General features: G+C 41.5%; 1 protein-coding gene and 1 long non-coding RNA gene across 4 annotated transcripts in view; one reads left to right on the forward strand and one right to left on the reverse strand.

Moving 5' to 3' along the window:
• Nucleotides 1–18,479, forward strand: part of UNC5D (unc-5 netrin receptor D) — a 91,217-nt gene that overhangs the window by 36,517 nt on the left and 36,221 nt on the right. For all 3 annotated transcript variants that reach the window (XM_015883166.2, XM_015883168.2, XM_015883167.2), the window contains exons 2-4: nucleotides 7,926–8,144; nucleotides 13,550–13,693; nucleotides 13,767–13,870. In XM_015883166.2, coding sequence (XP_015738652.1) covers nucleotides 7,926–8,144; nucleotides 13,550–13,693; nucleotides 13,767–13,870 — 467 coding nt within the window. The remainder of the gene's footprint in view (nucleotides 1–7,925; nucleotides 8,145–13,549; nucleotides 13,694–13,766; nucleotides 13,871–18,479) is intronic.
• The window catches only part of LOC116654330, a 93,852-nt gene continuing 89,032 nt past the window's right edge, over nucleotides 13,660–18,479 (reverse strand). The window contains exon 3 of the long non-coding RNA XR_004309500.1: nucleotides 13,660–13,760. This is a non-coding gene — a long non-coding RNA (uncharacterized LOC116654330). The remainder of the gene's footprint in view (nucleotides 13,761–18,479) is intronic.

An 18,479-nucleotide genomic window follows, 5' to 3' on the forward strand; every position in this document is an offset into this window, starting at 1 on the left:
TGTGCAGGGATCCAAGCTTTCAGCTCCAGGTGAAGCTGATATAGCAGCAAATAAGAGCGAAGGCTACAGGTTAATTGGGTTCCATTTGCTTTGGGACATTAAGAAACTGCCAGATGTTGTTGAATCTATCATTTACAGCAGATGTGGCTTTGGAAAACCAGTCTGGTTTTGAGATTATATTGTGTATTTTTTCACTTTACAATTGAGTGTGGATAACTTGATGCGCTACTTTGAAATCTGAGCGATAACTGTGTGGTGTGTTCTTCCTCCAGCTATTCGTCTCTTCTTTCTCTTTGTGTTCTCTGATCTTTTCTTCCCTCTTATGCCCAACTCGGTGAATTCATTTCTTTAATTGAAGAGGGATCACAGAAGTACATGAGTGTGTTTTTTGTGTCTGGATTGTCCTTTGGGATTCTCATCTCAACTGTAATGCAAATTCTGAAGCAGCAGCACTTCCATGGGTGCATGCAGAGCATCAGGGGTGATGCTGCTGCAGACCAATAATGACCAATATGTGACAGGTGGGTTAATAAACTGCCCAGTCTGCAGTGCCATTACACCAAGAGGCTGTAAAACACGTTAGCTTTACCATCTCCCTGTCCTACTTCTCCCTCTGTGGTTATTTCGTTTAGCTGTTGCAATTGGTTTTATGTCTGTTTCATAAAGTGTTTGAATCAGAGGTTTACCTTGAAAAAGCAGATAGAAGGTTAATGGCCAACTCACACATATCCTTTCTGTAGGAGCACAAGTGCCCATCACTCTGGCTTTCTGTTTTTTTCCTTTGTTATTTTAAATATGGTTACTGCAAATACGTCCATAAAAATATTTGTTAATATAAATGTCACATTGCTTTGATTGGTATTTACAGAAAGATTAAAAAAAAACACCTGAGACTCGAGTCTCTCTTAATTACACAGAACCTATCTACTAATTGGATCTTTCCTCTGCTGTGGGATAATGCATACTTCATAAGCTCAGTTATATTGGAAATGCCCAATGCACAGTAGAGTCACAGAATGGTTTAGGATGGGCAGGACCCTTAAAGTCGAATTAAATTTAACGTGTCTCTATTGAGTTGAGTTTAATTTGTGTGAAGTGTGACAAGGAATGAAAACACTTGTGAAGAAAAATTAACGTATGATTTTAATTGTGTTTTATGTGAATTAGGAAATGCAGTGCTCTCATCTGAACTCACTGTTCTGAAGTGCGTGCTCTGTGTTATGGATAGAATGATGTCTATCAATGCCTAATGTTAGGTATTTTCTTAGGTTATTATGTTTGAGATATCCGAAGGAGCACAAATAACTACGGTGTTCTTCAGTCCAGTTTTTAATTAGATCATTAGGGATTTAGAAGACAGTTGCTAAGAATTACACTGTTTTCTCTACTGTTGGCTATTGGATGCCTCATGATACGTGTGACAGCAATGTCTCAAAGCCTGCCAGGAGGAAAAGAAGCTCTTGCTTTCATAGTTCATGGGTTTTGCAAATGAATACTTGCATGTTGTCTTGGTAATTAAGGTCACCTGAACTCAGGTCTCATCATAGGCATAACAGTCTTATCCTACATCGTTTCAGGAGCAGATGAGGCAGTTCAGTGAGCTCTCTTCCTTCCTTGTGTCTTGGTCCATCTCTTCCAGAAGTATTTTAGAGCACAAGAGACATATTTGATATTAGTGAGAATGTAACCCAACCCCCCCCAAAAAGGGGGGAACAGTTTGTGTACTGAAGACTCTGTGCTTATTTCCTTTATGTGACCTGTGGAACTTCATATGATTTGTGAGCTGAAATGTACTTTCCCTTCTCTTGGGATGAATTACTAGCGGTAACGTTGGTTTATGCAGTGAGAACCGCAGGGATAGGAATTAACATGGAATAACTGCACGTAGATATGACTATTAGTACAGTTTGGGATAAAGTGGACTCTAAGAGGTCATGTTTGCTAGCTTGAGAGCAGCTCTGTTTGTAAAGGCAAGGGAAGAAATATGACCTCTTATTTCTCTTGTTGTTGACTTTCTTGCCAAGTGAAGTATAACTGTGCTTCACTGCAGGCCAGGTTCTGGTTTTAATTTAGTTTATACATTTATAAAAGGAATATTTAAGCCCAAAGAAGCCCAATGATTCATGTTTTGTTCTGCTTGTGCATTTGGTAATGAGCTTTGGCAAATAAAGGAATAGGTGAGAGGGGGAAGTTCTTTTTGTATTTGGAATTGTGATAATGTCTATTCAGGTAGGAGTGATTTAAATGTCATGTGCCGTACTGTAATTTACCTCTGACAGTGACTGATATTTGAGTTTGATTCACAGCAAGGTTCCCGTATAAGGCAAAAAAAATAAATGTGCCAACTTTTCCAGTGGGAAAGATATTTTAGGTGATACTATGATTAGAGCTTATGAGCATAAGAGCTATTTCTGACCAGAATACAAGTCAGCATGCTTACATTGCTCTCTGCACACCCCTCAGGATCCTTGTCATCTCTGGTTATCACAGCTCTCATACAGACTGGAATCCCTGGGGCACTGGATGTTTTGGTGCTTGGGATCAGACCGTGACCTTGTGAGGGTCGAAGGCCAAAGCACATTTTTCCCTGAATTTCAAAGCTCTTTGACTTGATGGTGAATGTTTACAACCTACAGGTTGATTTTTGCTCTGAGTTCTACTTCAGATCTCAATCTCTTGAGTAAATAAGGATTCTCTGATACTTCTGTTTCTGTCTCAAAGGCAATATATGTTGCCTTGGTGTGCATTTGGGTTTTCTTTGCTCCCTTCTTAATATATTATCAGCAAATGTACAACAGGCTTATTACTTGCTTGCAAACAAAACAAAGCTCTTCTTGAAGCAGAATGCCAATGGCTCTGCAGTGAGCATCTCCTCCTGCAGCTGCATTGGCTGCTGGGCCCATCAAAACCTTGAACCTTAATAATGACAATGGATGTGTGAGCTGAGTTTATGGAAGGAGCTCTGGTGGCTCATTCAGTAAATGCTGCTGCAGCTCAGAGTGAGCGTTGTACCACAGGTGTGATTATGAACTGGGTACAAGTTTATTATATTTATTATTGCTCTGCCGCTGAGCTGCAAGTGCCTGCATCAGCAGGTGCTGCGTTTTGACCCAGGGCTTGATAAGCAGCTGTGTTAAGTCAATAATTGTACTTGAGAGAAGTCTATTCCTAGAGCGGAAGACCAGACTACTAAGAAATATGCGTAGCTTTCAAGGTAAATGTGAGGTATCTACACACATCAGAATCCAAGTGAGGCTCTTCAGAGAAGTCTGCCTTCACTTCCTCCTCTCATGCTTTGTCATGTGCTTCTGTGCTGAAGTTTTCCAGCTGCCTTAAAGACCTGTTCCATAGTGTAGGAGCTGTAAATAAATACTGACATTGTGATGGCAACCATCGCACTTGGCAGTGATATGAGGCACGTGTAACATCAGCTAACCAAATGATGCGGGTTAATTTATTTACAGTGTATTTGTTATCTTAAAACAGGCCAAGTATCCCAGGCAACAGCAGAGCCTGAACCTTCAGCCCAATCTGCTGAGCCCAGAGGTGTAGCACATCTGGTGGTCCTAAGGCACCATCTGGAGATGTGAGATGAAGTATCCTCCACCTCCTACAACCCACTGACAAGTATAATGTGTTTCCAGGGAGTTCTTAATGTTTATGTAACTGATGCTATTGCCACTGAAGCTGACATCTGTCTGATCAGCGTGTTACAGTAGCTGTGTTGTACCTAGGAAGGTTTTAGGTGTGTTTTGGTCATTCAGCACCCTGGTGAGGCCGTGGTGTTTTCAGGCTGACTGTTAACTAAATACACAGCAGTTGTCCTCATCCATTTGATTCTCTGTATGCATACAGTCTGGTATTACCATGTGTATTCCCATATTCCTTTCAAAGTTGTTTTTTTTTTCCCCGTTTCTTTTTGTTTGCTGTTCTTCACACATTGCATTTGTGTCACTGATTTGTCTCTTTAGAATGCTAGGAGTCTTTCTTCCTTTAAAGATTGGCATTCCTTGCTAATGCATAAAGAAAAGAATGTGCATGTTAAATGTATGAAAGATTCCTCAAGTTGTAATCCACTCAATTTCTAATAAATGGAATATATCATTTAAATATATATATATGTGTAGCATTGATAGGTTTAGAATACATAAAGGTTGTGATAGTGACATTAATCTCTGTTGGCACCTGAAAGACCACTAATGTTTCATCAACGTATTAATTGTTATTGATGGAAACATATGCAGTGCCCTCCCGTCACCCATTAAAAATGTTTCTAGGAACTTACTGCTATGAGTTGTGTGCAACAGTAGGGATGGAGGGACAGCACAAAGTCAGCTGAACATGAAATTCATGGGGAAAAGAGGTGTTACTGAAATAGACTTGATCGAGGGAAAGAGAAATGGAATAAAGGAGGATTGAGGAGATGGCCTGGGTCACATTGGCACACAAAGTCTTCTCAGTGAAAGCCATTGTGCTCACTTACAGAGCGCTACTTCAGAGGCTTTTATTGTTGCAGCAAAATGCTGTTGACATGGTAGGGTTTCTTTCAAATGGATTCTGTGAGAAAGGCATTTGGATTACAGTGTTGTTACTGTTGTTTGGTGAGAAGTGGGGGAAAGAGGGGATTGTTCAGAGAAATGTAAGAAATAGGATCTTGTAAGGAAGGGTTCCCACGTGTTTCTTGTTGGCTGGTTCAGATCAAAGTGTTGGCTCGTCCTCCAGCAGACACAGGCAGTTCTTGTGGGTTTTCTCACCACGAAGCAGTGAATTATTAAAGTTGGCTCAGTTGCTTCCAAGTGCTGCAGGTTGTTCTGTCATTCTCCTGAGAGTTCCACTCTTCACTCCTGAGCCCATAGATAACCTTCTGCGTACAACAGGACTTTCTCTTAGTGTCTGTTTTATCACTGCTGGAAAAAGCATTGAACCTTAACAGCTTTCTAGATGTAGAGTTGGTTACATAAGGAGGGAATGTTAAAGCAAATAGATGAATAGATGTTTGCCTTGATTTTGAATCTTGTTGAAGACAACGTGTTTCCTGACTTTCATTCTCCTTTTCTGCTCACGAGGCCATGATGTCATCCAAAGCCTTCTGAACTACAAAGAAGTATCATATGTAGCTTAGCATGGTTTTAACAGAATGGGAACTTGGGTCAGTGGCAATGGGCTGTTGGCTGCATTGCTGGCTTGTAGTCACAACATCCATTTGTAGACTGACCGCTCACCTTTCTGGAAACTGAAACTACCAATGTTTCGTGCCCAGATTTGTTCTCAGACTTCGTGATGATTTAAAAGGGGTGATCAAAGAAGCCACAGTGCTGTCAGAGTGAAATGGAGAAAAACCAACACAGAAATAGGTGTAAAATGAAGCTCCAAGTGGAAGCATCCAACCTAGCACCCGGTCCTATGCTAAAGAAATAGAGTTCTTTGCAATTCAGATAAGTGAGGTTTGTTTGCAGCTAAAGATTTTGAGCACATTGCTTTTGTGTGATAATATTTTAGATTTATTTCCACAACTTATTGCACATTCGTTTTTTTTTTGGAGTTTTCATTGCAGAAAATTGCCAGGAGGGATGAATTTTGTCTTCCTTCAGCTGGCAGAACAATTTTCCACCTGTCGCCCAAATATTTGATGGGGGAGGATTATGGTACAGCTGCTGGAAGTTTATACTTTATATCCATAGGAAGGCTCAGTGTCTCACATGCTGCCACCTGAGGTTGGTCTCTGAGACATGCCTTGCACTTGTGACTTCCAACGTGTGCTGTTAAGATGGGAAACCCCACAGTGGCTGCATGGCACGTTTGTAAGCAATGCCTGACTCGCTTTTGGATACATTCCTTCAGTGGGAAGCAGTTTTTGTAACTAAACTGGGGCCATTAGTTGGAAAAGCAACTTCAGTGTGATTTGTCTTCATTCTTTTAACCATCTGACCCCACCATGTATGCAGCGATGTGGGGTTTTTGGCAGCCACGCAGACATTGATGGAAATACGAGATTTTGTTGCCTGTGTGAAATCCTTTAATGCCTTTGTTATTTCCTCTGCCACATGGATTTACTGAAGTCTATAGGGACATGGTATTTAGCAAAGACTGACAGAGCAGGAAACAGAGAGAGCGGTCAGTAGTCAAACATGCATGCTGATGAGTCTCACCGCATAATTCTTCTTCAAACTCTATACATTGAAAGTGAATCCAATTATTACTTATTCAGCACCGCTGGTAAATGATACAGAACTACTTAATTAGTATGAGTGCCACACAGGGATTGCATTTGGTAGTTGTGTCCTGTCATTCACTGTTGTGGTGGAACAACTGCCTTCCTTTGAGTATGTATGGCTGAACCTTGAAGGCTGACAGTTATAAATTAAAAGCTGCAATAACTTGAAATCAAAACCCTTATAAAGTTCCAATGGGCTTTAGATGAATGTTAAAACAAGTAAGGTTCTGTTGAAAGAAAAACAGGAAAGAAAGATGTTAAATAAAAAAGCACAAGTAGTAAATGAGTGGTGTCTGTTGTTTGCAGGTGTTTGTCAGTAACCCAATAATACCATGGCTGTGTGTTGCTGTTAAGTCCCAACCCCACCTGTGAGCAGAATTATGCCCTTCATTTCAGCACAGTTTAGGTTTTATCCTTTGTATCTCTCTCCAAACAGCAAATTTAGGGGCTCCCATTGTGCTGTTCAGAGTTCTCTGACCAAAGGGATCCCTGTAAAGTTGTTCACTATTCTTCCCAGTCTTCCACTATTCTTCCTATCTCTGGCAGTGCCCAAAGCCACAGATGGGTCCCTATACAGCCCAATGGAGGATGGATGGGAGTGGTGGGCTTGGAGGTTCCTTCTGTCCCAGCCTTAACCCACACAAAGTCATTGCTGCCTTGTGAAGCACTCAAAGAATTGATGGCAGCGTGGGATTCCTGTGCCTCTCCAAATTCTTAGGAAATAGCAAAAGTGTCATTCTATAAAGCATGGATTTAATAAGGCCTGCAGGGACGCCGTATTACTGAAGATTGACAAGATGAAAATTGACATAACTGTTCGGTAGTAAAACGCTAAGAATTATGATAATATTTTATAAAGTACACTAAAAATGTAGTTTAAAACATTGTGAAAAATGGAAGTCTCTTGGTTTTACTCAGAAATAAAATCATCTCCCACCATGTACATGGCATATAATTTCAAATACAGATACAGAGTGTTAAGCGGGGTTATTCCTATTACAAATTGATGTCATGGGCTTATTATTGTCCCTGAGTGCTTCTGTGTTTGCATCAGCAGAGAAATTGAGAAAGTAGGGTGTGCTGATTGAGTGCCTTTGGATCTTCCTGCCCGTGGTGCAGCCTTACCCCCTGCAGGCTGTAGCCCTACAGGTGCCATTTTACAACTACAGCACCTTCAAGGGCTGCAGGAAGGTGGGATCAGTGTAGGATCCTGCTGAGCATTTCCTCTGAGTGGGTTTGGAAACACAGTTTGCTTATGTCACTGTTGGAGTGCTGCAGTAACACTGCTCACATCAGTATGTTTCTCCGCTCTGAGCCCTTTTAAATGTGCAGCAGCTGTTTGAAGGAAGGTCAGCATTGAAAAGAAAAGGAGCTTTGGTGGTTACAGCTCTGAATGCTGCTCAAGGGAATCAAGTTCAGTTCACCTTCTTCCATGGACATCTTGTGTGATCTGTGGTGACCCATTTAGTCTTTATGAGCCCATCTATAAGACCTGGCAGTACGGATCATGTCCTGGAAGTTCTTCCATTATTGTTTTGTCTTCTTGTGTGCCAAGATTATTGGAAAGAAGCACAGTCCTGACAACTATTGCATTCTCCAAGTTTTTCTTTAATAAAATTAATTTCTAATAAGATATAGAAGTGGTTTATGCTTGGTTTGCAGCCAAAGCAACACATAAAATGTGTTTTTTTTGTCTTTCTGTCCCTTTCAGGAAATGATAACAGCGAAGCCCTTCCCGAGTCCATCCCATCTGCTCCTGGAACACTGCCTCACTTTATGGAGGAACCAGATGATGCCTACATTATCAAAAGCAACCCCATCGTCTTACGCTGCAAAGCCATGCCGGCCATGCAGATTTTCTTCAAGTGCAATGGTGAATGGGTCCACCAAAACGAGCACGTGTCGGAGGAAAGCATGGATGAGACAACAGGTAAAGGCTGTGTCCTTGGGGAGGTGTGATAATGTGGTGTCTGTCAGCACTGTGTACAGCAGAACACATTGTGAGGGGTACAAAAAGAACTGGGGGTGTAACACAGCTCCATGGCAGAGAGCTGTAGGGTGCGCTGAGCTGAAGGCATAGTTGTTTGCTAAGTAACAAAGTTCAGCAGGAGGAATCTATTGTGTGAAAGCGTCTCACTAAAGGAAGGGAAATAAGAAGGGAGAAAGTTGAAAGCGATCAACAGATTTTATCATGCTTCCAGCACACCCTTTATCTTTTCTCATTTAGAAGCATCTTGATAAGTATTGCAAACCAATTTAATGCTGCGCTGTCTTGTAATTTCACAATTCAGTTTTGTTATTGCTTTCCTCCTCTTTTTAAATTCCACCATTGCTAGGCAACTCAATGTGTTGGAAATAGCAGCGTAGGCACAACATCCTCTCCATCAATACAAGAAATTCCTCTTTAAGAGGGGAAAAAAAACCCTCCACGTTTAAAAAAAGAAGAGCCATCTCCTAAAGTGACAGTGGTGTTTGGCATTCACTTTAAGTGACACATTCTGAAGGAATTTCATCCTAACAGCTTTTTGTAATTGCTAATCTGGGTGAGTTCTAATTTCTACAGTTACCTTTTCAAAAGGAATTTAATAGGCGTAACCTTTACTTCTCAAGGCACTGCTGAATCAATATAGAAGAAATGTCGTTCCTAAATGTTTTTCCCTCCATATGGTTAATGAAAAGCTGTCTTGTGAATACTGCAATTATGTTTTGTAAGCCTTGGATTAATAATAGAATAAAAAAAGATGAAGCAACATTAGGTGGTAGGTTTTCTGTTTTGCTTTTAAATAACACCCGGTAACACTGAGTTTTGAGACATGGAGGCACAGGCTTAGCAAATGGGATCTGGAATATAAATGATGCAGATTTGAATTTAGCCCAAGGGCAGAGCTAGCACTAAAAGTATTGTTTGCTGTCTGCACACGGGCGTGATCCCAATAGTTAATGTGTTCTAAAAGCAGCCGTGATGATCCTCAGCATGCAGGAAGGCGCAAGGAATGGCTACGTTGGGTGAGCTGTGAAGGACAGGCCTGGATGCCGTTCTCTCCCAGGGTGTATCCATATCCCCAGACTGCTTCAGAACCTTTCCTCTGCCTTCAGTAAACATCAGATATGAGGTTTTTTGAGGGGAATAAATGAGTGCTCTGACAGTCCTCTCATCTCTGGAGCCAAATCTGGGGAATAAACATTTCTGCTACCCAACACTCCATGTTCTGTACTCTGCGTGGGCTCCATCTGTGAGGAACTGCACTCAGTTTATGGCACAAGTGGTGCCTCTGGTTAATGAGTGTTCACCAAAAGGAAGTCACGCCGCATGAAAATGGGGCTGCCCTTTTCCACTCTTTGGTATGTGATGGAAATCCAGAGAGGAATTGTAGAATAGAAGTGAAGAAAATAGAAATGAAGAAGTGAGGAAAACACACATCTCTGCAAATTCCTGCCTTTGTGTTCTTAGCCAGGCTGTGTATGGAGTGTGTGTGACAAGAGCCAGTATGTGAACCTGAGGAATAGGAGCAACGTGAGAGGAAGGGCATCAATTCTGTAGCTAGTAAGGTTTGTATTTAAACACTGTGATGACGCATGCTGGCTGCCTGAGGGTCTACAAAGGGTTCTATGGGGCTGATGGTTTGCATCTCAGTCTGTGCTTTGGTGGCTTTGCTGATGCAGGAGGTCAGGGCAGGTAAGGCAGCGTGTGCCATGGCTGATGGATGCACTGCCATGGTCCACTGCTCAGTTACAAACTCAATTATTTCATCTTCTACCTTACTAGAGCTACAAAAAGGGCACAGCGATGCATGGTCTGCCTTTTTTTGTTCATTCCATAAGCAATGCAGTGGGGGAACTTTGTTCACTCTATGTGCTTAGAAAATAAGAGCCTGGGCTAATAGACCCTACTGTGATAAGAATATAATAGGTATGGTTTGATGTATTTCCTTCTGCTTTTCTTCACTGTCTTTTTTTCTTCCTGAATGTTGAGGACTGCACCTCCAAATTGGTTTACAAATATCTCAACTTTGGTCTTACTGCAGGATCAGACCACTAAAAGTAACTCGAGTTTTCTTGTCTGATAAATAAAAGGATTACAGCAATAACTGCTGTCAGCGTTTTTCTCATTTAAACAAATAAAGCTGACAAATGCTGAAGTTCTGTGCAGCTCTGTTATGTTTAGTACATGGAGAGCAATTATTCATCTGCTGCCAACATTAGTCTATCTGCAGCTAAACCACCCAATGGTGCAGAAAGCTTATTAGCATCTCAGTACCACAGTCATAATTTTATATTCTGTAAGGCTGTGCTGTGTAACAAAAGATGATGGTTATAATTTGCACAATAATTTAAAGGGTTGACTTGCAGCGCTTATTAGAGTTATTCAAGTTACAGGTAAAATGTTGTTCTTGTTTATGATGTGCCTGTTTATATTTGCCTGGGTATTTTTTTTCTCTGTGTCATTTCCTATGAATGTTTTCTCTGGCATTTTTGAGACACAGATGGTGAGTGAATATATCTGCTGGTGAAATGCAGCGATGAGAAATGAAGAATATATGCTTCTGTTCCCCTGTGGGTTTGCTTTCTGCAGTTGCTTCTAAAATAAGTGAAAATAGGTGTACTTTCTCCATAGACAACACACAAACAACTTTCCCCAAAGAGTGGATGTCCTCTGGAGGTCCCCTCAACCTCAGTTCTATTATGTTGGATGCATCCATTTCATAAGTTGACAAAGCTGGGGCTTGAATTCCTGTCCTGCTTCTCCCTTCCTTATGGCACCTCTCAAAATCTTGTGCTGTTTGGCTGCCTGATTCAAAGCTCATTAAGTGTTGCTTCAGGCTGACATATATCAATTAATATTAATTAACGTGTCTGTGAAAGGAAGAGCTGGGCTGGAGAGCATTCTACATTAACAACCCCAAATCTGTGGATGACTTTATTCAGTGATGACTGTCCAGTGTTGCACAGCATCAGTGAGCCTAGAAATGGTTCCTGCTCTTCCACACCATGATGATTTTCCAGGTTGGTATCAGTAAAGGCTCTGTTGCTTGCACCACCAGCAGCATAATGTGCAGTTCACAACTCTTCCTTTTTATTCACTGCTTCCAAAAGTTCCTTGAATATCTTAGAAACTGGGAGTGTTGAGAAGAGATGGAGTGTATCGAAACCAGGTGGGGAATGGTCAGTGAGGTAGGAGCTAATGGTGGTGAGGGGATGAGTGGGTTTTCCCCAGGAAGATGCTATTTGAGGTCATGGTGGGAATAAGCTGATTGTGGGAGGTACTTGGGTACAGCAGGATGCCATGTAAACTTCTTACCTCTGTAAGTGCATTCAGGTCACAGCACCTTCATGGCAGTACATAGAGCAGCATTGTTTGTAGGCAGCACGGACTCAGGCTGATAGGATGTACGTGGTTGCACAGCAGTGTGCATCAGCTAATTGAGCGCTGGGTGAGTGATCCCTGACCGGAGACAGCCATCTCAGAAAGGTCACTTGTTTGTCAGGGACTGATTGTTTTTCATCCTTGTCAAAGAAGTCTTTAAGTAGATGGGTTGTAACCTCGTTGGATGTGGCTGCAAATTAGCTTGGATTTGGAGGCTTGAGCTTTTGAGGCTCTGGAGCTTTGAAAGCATCCAGGGATTGTGTGCAGCTTGATTTGTCATGGGTACAGTATCAGTAAAATATGTCTGTCAGTGTTATCCAGCATGACAGAATGAAAGATGTTCAGCCACTGGGACCTGCTGTGTCAGGTCACCAGGACTCCAAGGGTCTCTAATGGAATGTACTGTGGCTGTTCTTGTCACCAGCCCATAAACATCACTCTACAGGAAGGTTGTATGGCTGAAAACTTGGGGATTCATTGCTCTCGGAGCAGCCTGCGTGCTTACTTTGGGATAGTGTGGTTTCATTGTACGTCTTATAGCCCATGTCAGCAGGGAGAGGGGGTTTCCAACAGAACTGCTGGATTCTGCAAGTGATGTGTTCATCATTACAGGAAACAAAGGGAAACTTTTGTAAACAGTTTTGTTGAAAAATGCATCAACACAGTAAAAACAAAAGCACAAATAGAAACAACCAGGAAAGCTGTTTATTTATTACAGCATGGATAAATATTTGAGCTACTAAAATGATCTTCAAGGCAACTGAGGAAGCTCTTGGAGGTTTGGCCGTATCTTAAGATGTCCTTGGGAAATATGACAAGAAATGAAAAGAAATAATTTGCCTATTGCTGGAAACATAACAAGAATGTTGTACTGCTTTATAGCATTTAAAGCTTCTCTGCCCTTCCCCACTGCTCTCCAGTGAGCATCCCCAGTGGCCTCAGCTCTTGCTTGTCAGAGGACCAGGCTGAGTTTCTTCCTGATGCCTTCCCAAAGCATATAACCCAGCCATTTGTTAATGATGCCTGAGATTAAGTGTAAGCCAATTTTGATGGAGTTCAGGTTTAGGAACTTCTTGGTGCTTTATAAATTCACAGGCATGAAATATTTTAAGATTGAGTTTTCATTCGTTTCCAGTGAAGGGGAAATAAGTGCCTTGGGACTGCACCAAAGGAGAGAAGGAAGAAAGTAGTAGGCATGATACATATATATTTTTCTTCAATTTCTTTCAAATTAATGCTTTTTTGACTAGCTCTCCTAAGTGATTCTTAATGCCTCTTTTAACAGTGATTTGGATTATATTTCCTCTCCCCAGCGTTGTCATACAAAGGTAGTTACAGATTTAGCATACAGATATAGCAAACATTGCGAGTGTGTAAAACAAGGTTGGAAAGCATCCATTCTTGTTATCTTCTGCTCTGAAGGGCAATGCTGCTGAATGTTGGCTGTGTATGGGGAGTTCTGGAGATGGCAGCAGGAGACTTTTCCCACTGTTACTCCTGGTTTGCCTTCATTATTCCATGAGATTCCTTTCTGAGTTATTTAGATGAACCTGTTTAATTCCTGTCACTTATGCATAGTTCTGGTTGTTTGACTTCACTGGGGGTAATGGATGGGCCCACCAGGGTCCTTCAGAAAGAGTTTCAAGTGCACTGAGTGTGGTAAATGGGAATACAATTTCACTGTATGTTATAGGATGCAGAGTGACAAAAGGCACAAGAGAAAAGGTTTCTGAAGTGTTATGTTCTTGCAAAGGCCACAGTGGGTGGGTAATTCATTTCATTTGATGCATTATGACCTACTCAGCTTTTAGGATTTAATTAATGATAATATGTTATTGTCAAAGTAATTAAAGCTTTGCCTTGATTAAAAATGGAATTGTTTAATTAAAAGAAAAGCGTCGGCTAACCTCAGCTTTATGCCTAAGGAGGACAGCTCGTATCACTTAATTTTCTGTATCTTTCCCCTTCAGGCCTGAAGGTTCGGGAGGTGTTCATCAATGTGACAAGGCAGCAGGTGGAGGACTTTCATGGGCCAGAAGATTATTGGTGTCAGTGCGTAGCATGGAGCCATCTGGGGACCTCGAAGAGTAGGAAGGCGTCCGTCCGCATCGCTTGTGAGTAGAATAAACCTTCTGCTGTTCTTGGATGTGTTGGAGTTGTAATGAATTCTTGTATTCAACTCTGCAGATTTAAGGAAAAACTTTGAGCAAGACCCCCAAGGGAAGGAGGTTCCTATTGAAGGGATGATTGTTCTGCACTGCCGGCCCCCTGAGGGTGTCCCTGCTGCTGAGGTGAGCTTCCTGCATGAGACATCAACAAGACCCAATGTTGATGGCAATGCTCCCAACTGCAAGAGGTTGGGGCTGTGCGTGAGCCGGGCTCTACACGGGGGAACAATGTGTATTGTTCCATATCAACTATTTTGGGGATTTGAGTTATTTTGCTTTCGTTATTACTTCTAAAAAATACAACGTTTAGAGGTGATCGGAGAGTTTTCAGATGCTTTGCATGCTCTTTGAGATCCAAAGAAACAAGCAGTGTGTAAACCTGTTACCTGTTGAGTAAATAGGTGAATATCTACTCAAGCATGGTTTGCTGAGCTGATTACCTGCATTTGTCTGGTTTTCAACATATACATGGTTTAATGTCCATAGAAAACTGACCTTGCTGGAATTTAAGGAAAAAAATCATGAGCACTCTTTAATTTTTACTGAGAATTTTAGATATCAAAAAGCCCTGATTTACTGATGCTGATGGTAAGATTGTTATTACTGCTAATAAAGCCTGTGTATTGTAACAGGTCATATTTGCTCTGGACAATAAAATCTCATATAGAGCCTTCACATAAAGGATTCAAGGCTAATTCTATGCTCATCAAGGTAAACTGTCTTCTGAAAATAATTAAGTGCTCAAATGAGTAATGGTTCTGGTCTGTGGCAGTAAGCTCCATGTTATAAACTCATTTGGTATTTTCAAGTTATTGAGAAATCTACCCTGTTAAGTATGTGGATTAGAAGTAACAGAACCCATAAGGTTTGCTTAATAATTGTTGGGTGTGTGTGGTACCAAGAAACATAGAATGGTGTAAAACCTGAGGCTGGCAATGGTGTGGAAGAGTTTGGATGAAGTCCTAGGTGGTCAGCCTTGAAGTAACTGTGGATGAGGCTGTGGATGTTGGTTTCAGTAGATGTAAAATAGATGCTAACTGTGGTATGGGGAAATTGAACAAGAGACTCTCACCCCATTTGTGTTACTGTGCCAATATCTGTCTGAACCCCTTGGAGAAGATTCTGATTATTCTATTCATCCAGTGCAGCAGTGCCATTATTTCCCCAAAGAACACACAGTTCTCTGCCTGCCATAGGAACAAATTAATCCACCTATGTAGGCTCTCCTCAAATATTTTCACCCAAGTACTTTCAACCAGAGTAGTGATATTTCCTTTCCTAAAGCCGAGTGTAGTGACTGTCAGGATAGTTCTTAGTGTGGCACCATTGTGAGGTTGGTGTCGCCAGGTGTATTTCTGCACCATCAGTGGCCCCTTACTGTGCTTTTGTGCAAGAGAAGATGTTTAAGCAGCAGCATTTGGGTCCACATTGGGGAACTGCTGAGATGTCCCCACAGTCAGCATCTCTGCCAATGGCTCCTCAGTATTACATCTGTATTTTGGGGGTGAGATGACAGTGATGAAGACCAAGCCTTACAGAGATGCGCTCCAGAGAGAATTCATTTAGATCGAGTTTGGCTTTATTAAGAGAAATTTCTACTTTTACACTGTTCCAAAATTAATATGGCTTCAATATCTCATCATTGGTAGCAGTGAAAGTATCTGGATTAAGGTTTCTTATTACTATTACTTTCAGTGTATGAAAAAGGAGGCAGTAGAGTATGGATTAAAGATTTGGTTCTATAGTTGTAATGTATCCAGACTATACATGACATAAGCCCTGGCCTATTTATTAATTTACTAATAGCAGGAGCCAGCGTAACGTCGTCAGTGCTGTGTGCTCACACGGTTCACTTGTAAATAGTCTTTAAGACAGATAACACATTAGTGAAAACAAACAAGCAAGGAGGATTACAAATAAGGAATTGCAGTATTCTAATTCAGCTTTAATGTCACACGGGCACGAATCAAGAGCTCCAAATCCTGCTGAGGCAAGCTCCGGATTTAATGCTGCTTTGAAACGCTCTGTGCTGTCTTGACTCATTTAGCAGCAAATTGCAGTTGCTTGTGTCAGCTGGGTCTGAAGTAAAAGACATATAGAAAAGGATCTCTCTAAATCTGCTTTCTCTTTCCAAGAATGTGATTACTGTCTTCATGGAGCCAAAGTTCATCTCTAGTGCATGAAATGCTATTGAAAGTGTCCAACTGTTACCGCTAATGAACATTCATGCGTTAATACCACATTCGATGCTCTTTAGAGCACCCAGATCAGTGCACCTTGCTACTAGGATGCTCAACCTCTCAGTTTGTGTGCAGGCCCAAGAAGTAGCTGCTGTCAGCCCCATAGACCAGCCTGTATTTCTGCCTCTGCTGCCTTTTCTAGGTTGCCCACCTCTAGAGTTTGCTCCTGTAAGTAGAGGAATGTAAGGAAGTTCTGCTTTGGGAGGTTGCTGAGTGCGTTCATTGCCACAGCAGTATGAATAAGAAAACCCAAATCCTGACACTGGGAGTTATTGCAGAAAGGTTTAAAATCATCTTCTCATGCATTTGCATAGCAAGCAAAACAGAGCTGGTGAGCAGCTGTGCTTGCAGGCATCGGCACCCAACCCAAATAAATTCCTTATTTATTTATTTATTTACAAGTTAAATAACAAAACAATAAAAAGAAAATCCAGCCTTTCAAGTAGAGCATCCGATAGTCCCCTGCTGTGGCAAATGTTGGTTTAAATGTAACAATCTCTGCTGGCACAGACTGGATGGGACCAGAGCCATTTCTTTCACAATTGATGCAGTGTTGGCCCAGAGAAGAGACAGCTCTGGCTCACAATCCCCATAAGAGATTCTCCCCATAGATGTGTTTATTAATTGTCTGCAACAGAGGCTCCATTTAGCTCAGGGTGTGTGCAGTGCTGCAGTTGTGGTGCAGCACAGGAGTTGGAAAGGCTGATAAACCCACATCTGCTGGGAGCTACCAGGCGGGTGCTCAGCCTCAGGTCTGCTGCCACATTTGGTGAGAAAGAACCCTTTGTGTGTTTATGAAGATGTAAAGGAGTTAAACCCAGGTCCCTAAGCCTCATTGCTCTCTTTTTACAAGTCTTGGCTTTAGATCAGTGCAAAGCAAAGGAGGGGCAAGCTTCTGAAATGGATGCTAAGCCCTCATCGTCAAGAAGTATGTGCTTACTGCTCCTTTCTGTGTATTACAGCCACACTATTAACGTGATCTAGTTCGTTCATACCTACTGTTGTGACTATATAAAGCAACTTGGGTAAGGTTTCACATCCATAATGTTGGCTGGTCAGTATCCATTACTGTCATGCCTGGATGTTTTCCTCTTCTCTTGCCATATTTTATTAATTTTAAGAACATACAGAGCATTGGACTCAATGCATCTCAGTAGCACATTCATTTACTTTAGAAGTGGAAATAATGAAGAATTGAACAACTTGATTCTGTCTTTCTGTGCAAGACTGTACCAGTTGGGCTGCATCTGGAATCAATATTACTAATAGATTCTGGTGCTTTCCACAGGATCCTGGAGTCAGCAAACAGAATAAATTACAGCCTTCTCTCTGGTTCATTGATGGCATTTCTTTCCTGTCTGCTTCTTGATGGTGGCGACATTGCACTCTGTGATGGTCATTGAACTGGAGCCTGGAAAAGACTTGGTCAATATGCATGTAGTGAAGTTTAGGATAAATCTCTGTTCTGTATATTTTACGTTCTCAGTGCATCAGAGAGTGGAATTTGGGGTGTGGGATCAAATTAAAACATACCTTTGTAGCTGGTTTTTGCTAGTAATCTTTCCAGGCGTCTAAGTTCACTTCGCTGTTATAGTCAGGGGGCTGTGTTGGGGTGTGGCCACACTAGTGATGAGTCTTTGAACATGATACTAGAGATGAGTAGAAAAACAAACCAACCCTTTTGCTTTCTGGATTCTGCTCACCTTTGCCAGAGCAGTGCTGCAGTGCTTGCGCTGCTAAATGGCAGAGCTGTGGTTCTGTGTTGCATATAGTGTTAGAATGGGGAGCCAAGTCCCAACTGGAAGCGCTGGATGGGGAGTGCTGATAAAGTCAATTGGAGCAGAAGTTGGCTTTGAGATTTACTCTGAATCTGTTTTATTATAAGTGAGATTAAATCTCTGAATAGTTCATATTTGGGTATCAATGACTTGCAGATCCTTCTGCATCTGTTGTGCTGAACTGTTGGTGATGAGTGTGAACTCGTCTTGAGAGCCCTGCAGAGGTCTGCAGAATACTCTAAAATATCTCTACTATTTATATCCAAATGTATATTTAAGGTTTAAATGGGGCTGTATCCAGATAGTTCTTCAAATTTTTAACGCAGATTTTGACACTTTAATGGACTGCTGTAGAAGTTCCACTGAATGTCTGCATGAGGTTCTGATGGCTTATTTACTGCTAAAGCTTTTAATGGAAATATAAAATAATATCTCTTCTGGGTAGCATCCATCCTGCTACAAACACATCAACTAAATGCAAAACCCACATCAAATTCACAAGCTGCAGAGTTCAGAAAGCAGTGAGAGTCATTGCTGCCTATTTTACATAGGCTTGTGTATTTATGGGACTTGCACGCATACTGTAAAACGTAATATGGCAGGATAATGGGATTGTAGTAAAACACTATGGCAAAAAAGGCTGCTGAATTATTGTCTTCAATGAATCTTGTTTCTAGTTACACAGAACAGTGTATGATTACTAAATGCAAACAG

This window comes from Coturnix japonica, chromosome 22, assembly GCF_001577835.2.
Source record: "Coturnix japonica isolate 7356 chromosome 22, Coturnix japonica 2.1, whole genome shotgun sequence".
Lineage (NCBI taxonomy): Eukaryota > Metazoa > Chordata > Aves > Galliformes > Phasianidae > Coturnix > Coturnix japonica.